The sequence below is a fragment of the Grammomys surdaster genome, unplaced genomic scaffold, assembly GCF_004785775.1.
Source record: "Grammomys surdaster isolate TR1022 unplaced genomic scaffold, NIH_TR_1.0 160618, whole genome shotgun sequence".
NCBI classification, from domain to species: Eukaryota; Metazoa; Chordata; class Mammalia; order Rodentia; family Muridae; genus Grammomys; species Grammomys surdaster.
The window spans coordinates 1-2,231 of NW_021623123.1; the positions used below are offsets into that span (position 1 = coordinate 1).

At 34.3% G+C, this 2,231-nt stretch overlaps 1 protein-coding gene across 1 annotated transcript; it reads right to left on the bottom strand.

Moving 5' to 3' along the window:
- Positions 1-1,674: 1,674 nt before the first annotated feature.
- Positions 1,675-2,152, bottom strand: LOC114615837 (zinc finger protein 2 homolog; the record flags this gene model as incomplete). The annotated part of the gene is made up of 1 exon (XM_028761445.1): positions 1,675-2,152. A coding segment is annotated over one exon (478 nt), but the record flags the coding sequence as incomplete, so codon positions are not given.
- Positions 2,153-2,231: the final 79 nt, after the last annotated feature.

Below are 2,231 nucleotides of genomic sequence, written 5' to 3' on the forward strand. Positions count from 1 at the left end.
GTATTCTGTACTATTTTGGCTAATATCCACTTATTAGTGAATATATACCATGCAGGTTCTGTTGTTAGTGAGTTACCTCATTCTGAATGATATTTTCTAGTTCCATCCATTTGCTTGCAAAACTCATGATGTCCTTGTCCTTAATACCTGAATAGTATTCCATTGTGTAAATGAATCACATTGTGTGCATCCATTCCTCTTTGTAAATATCTGGGTTGTTTCCTGATTATCGCAGTCACAAATAAAGCTGTTATCATCACACAGTGAAAACTTTGACCCAGAATTGTCTCTGCCTAAAAGGACTACAGGGACAAAAATTAAGAATAGACTGAGGGAAAGGAAGTCCAGTGACTGGCCCAAATTGGGATCGATGACAAGAGGAGGCTCCAAGGCCTCACATTATTACTGATGCATTGATGTACTTATAGTCATAAAAGCAAATATAAGCAAAACAATTGATTGTTAATGACAAAGTGATACCAGAATCTACACTCATGTTTGCAAACTACCACAGTAGCTATGGAAATCAGTGTGGACAATTCTTAAAAGAGTAACACGTGACCCAGACATGTACCACTTCTTAGAATCTGGATAAAAAACTCATTATCCTACTCCATAGACATGTGCTCAGCCCTGTTAATCGCTGCTGTGTTAATAATAATGAGAAATGTAAATGACCTAACTATCTTTATACACCTTGCTTGAAATACAAAGTTGTGAACAGAGACTCAAATACAAAATACATTGTCATTTGCAATAAGTAAAATGAAGCCTTTTCCATTTTGTAACTGATTCGTGACATCATGGAATTTCAACAAAAATTGTGAGAATTCTATCGTGGACATTATTCAGAACATCTCATGAAATTCAATATTTTGATGAGGTTAGGATTTGTCATCTTAAAGCTTCAACCCCCATCTCACACAATCTGTCCATTTAGAATTTTGTCTAGACCAGAAGTCATGTTCCTTGTAATACAAGTAATTTTGCCCATAATACACACACACACACACACACACACACATACACACACACACACACACACATTTACACAACAAGCATGCACTCGGGAAACCTCATAGTTTCCTCCTCTCACCATGTATTAGCTTCCAAACTGTTGTCTTGGAATTTGTCTAAAGCAATCAAATTTATGTTTTGCCACATGTTTCTCTTGGCATTAGCAATAAGGAACTGTATGACATGAGTGATACAATCCCAGCATAAAATAGACATTTATCACACCAAGGCAACAGTAATAAAAAACAGTGGTAATGCATTTATTGAAAATTGTGATAAATATGAGATTACAGATTAAAAATTACTCTATCAAAAGGTCAAACGCTAAAAGCACAATAATCTTCAAAGAGAATATATCACACAAAAGCCAATATTCTCCCATACTAAACTATACAAACATTAAGCAACATATTTGTATTAAGATAGTTATTAGTACTATTCTGGCTAAATTCTTATACTTTACAATATTGTTTCATTTATGAATTTGAAAATGAATCCTATACCATTATTAATTATTTCAGATTAATGCTGGGTGAAATAATTTTCATAATTTGTTTTTGAAAGAAATACTGAATATGAATACAATATGCCTTTTGTGTATGTATGCCCTCTGTGGTGAAATTGAAGGCTTGAGTTCTCTGTAATAGTTTTGCCACATTAATTACATTTGTAAGTTTTCTCTCCTGTATGGTAATTTTTCTCTCCTGTATGGATTCTTTGGTGAACTTTAAGAAGTGACGACTTAATAAAGGATTTTCCACATTCATTACATTTGTAAGGTTTCTCTCCTGTATGGATTCTTTCATGAACTTTAAGGTCTGAGTTCTGTATAAAAGATTTGCCACATTCATTACATTTGTAAGGTTTCTCTCCTGTATGGGATCTGTAGTGACGCTGAAGTTGTGCATTCCCTGTAAATGATTTGTCACATTCAGTACATTTGTAAGGTTTCTCTCCTGTATGGGATCTATAGTGAAGGTGAAGTTGTGCGTTCGCTGTAAATGATTTGTCACATTGGGTACATTTGTAAGGTTTCTCTCCTGTATGGATTCTTTCATGAACTTTAAGATCTGAGTTCTGTGTAAAAGATGTGCCACATTCATTACATTTGTAAGGTTTTTCTCCTTTATGGAACCTGCAGTGAACTTGCAGGTATGAGTTCCATGAAAATGATTTGCCACATTCATTACATTTGTAAGGTTTCTCTCCTGTAT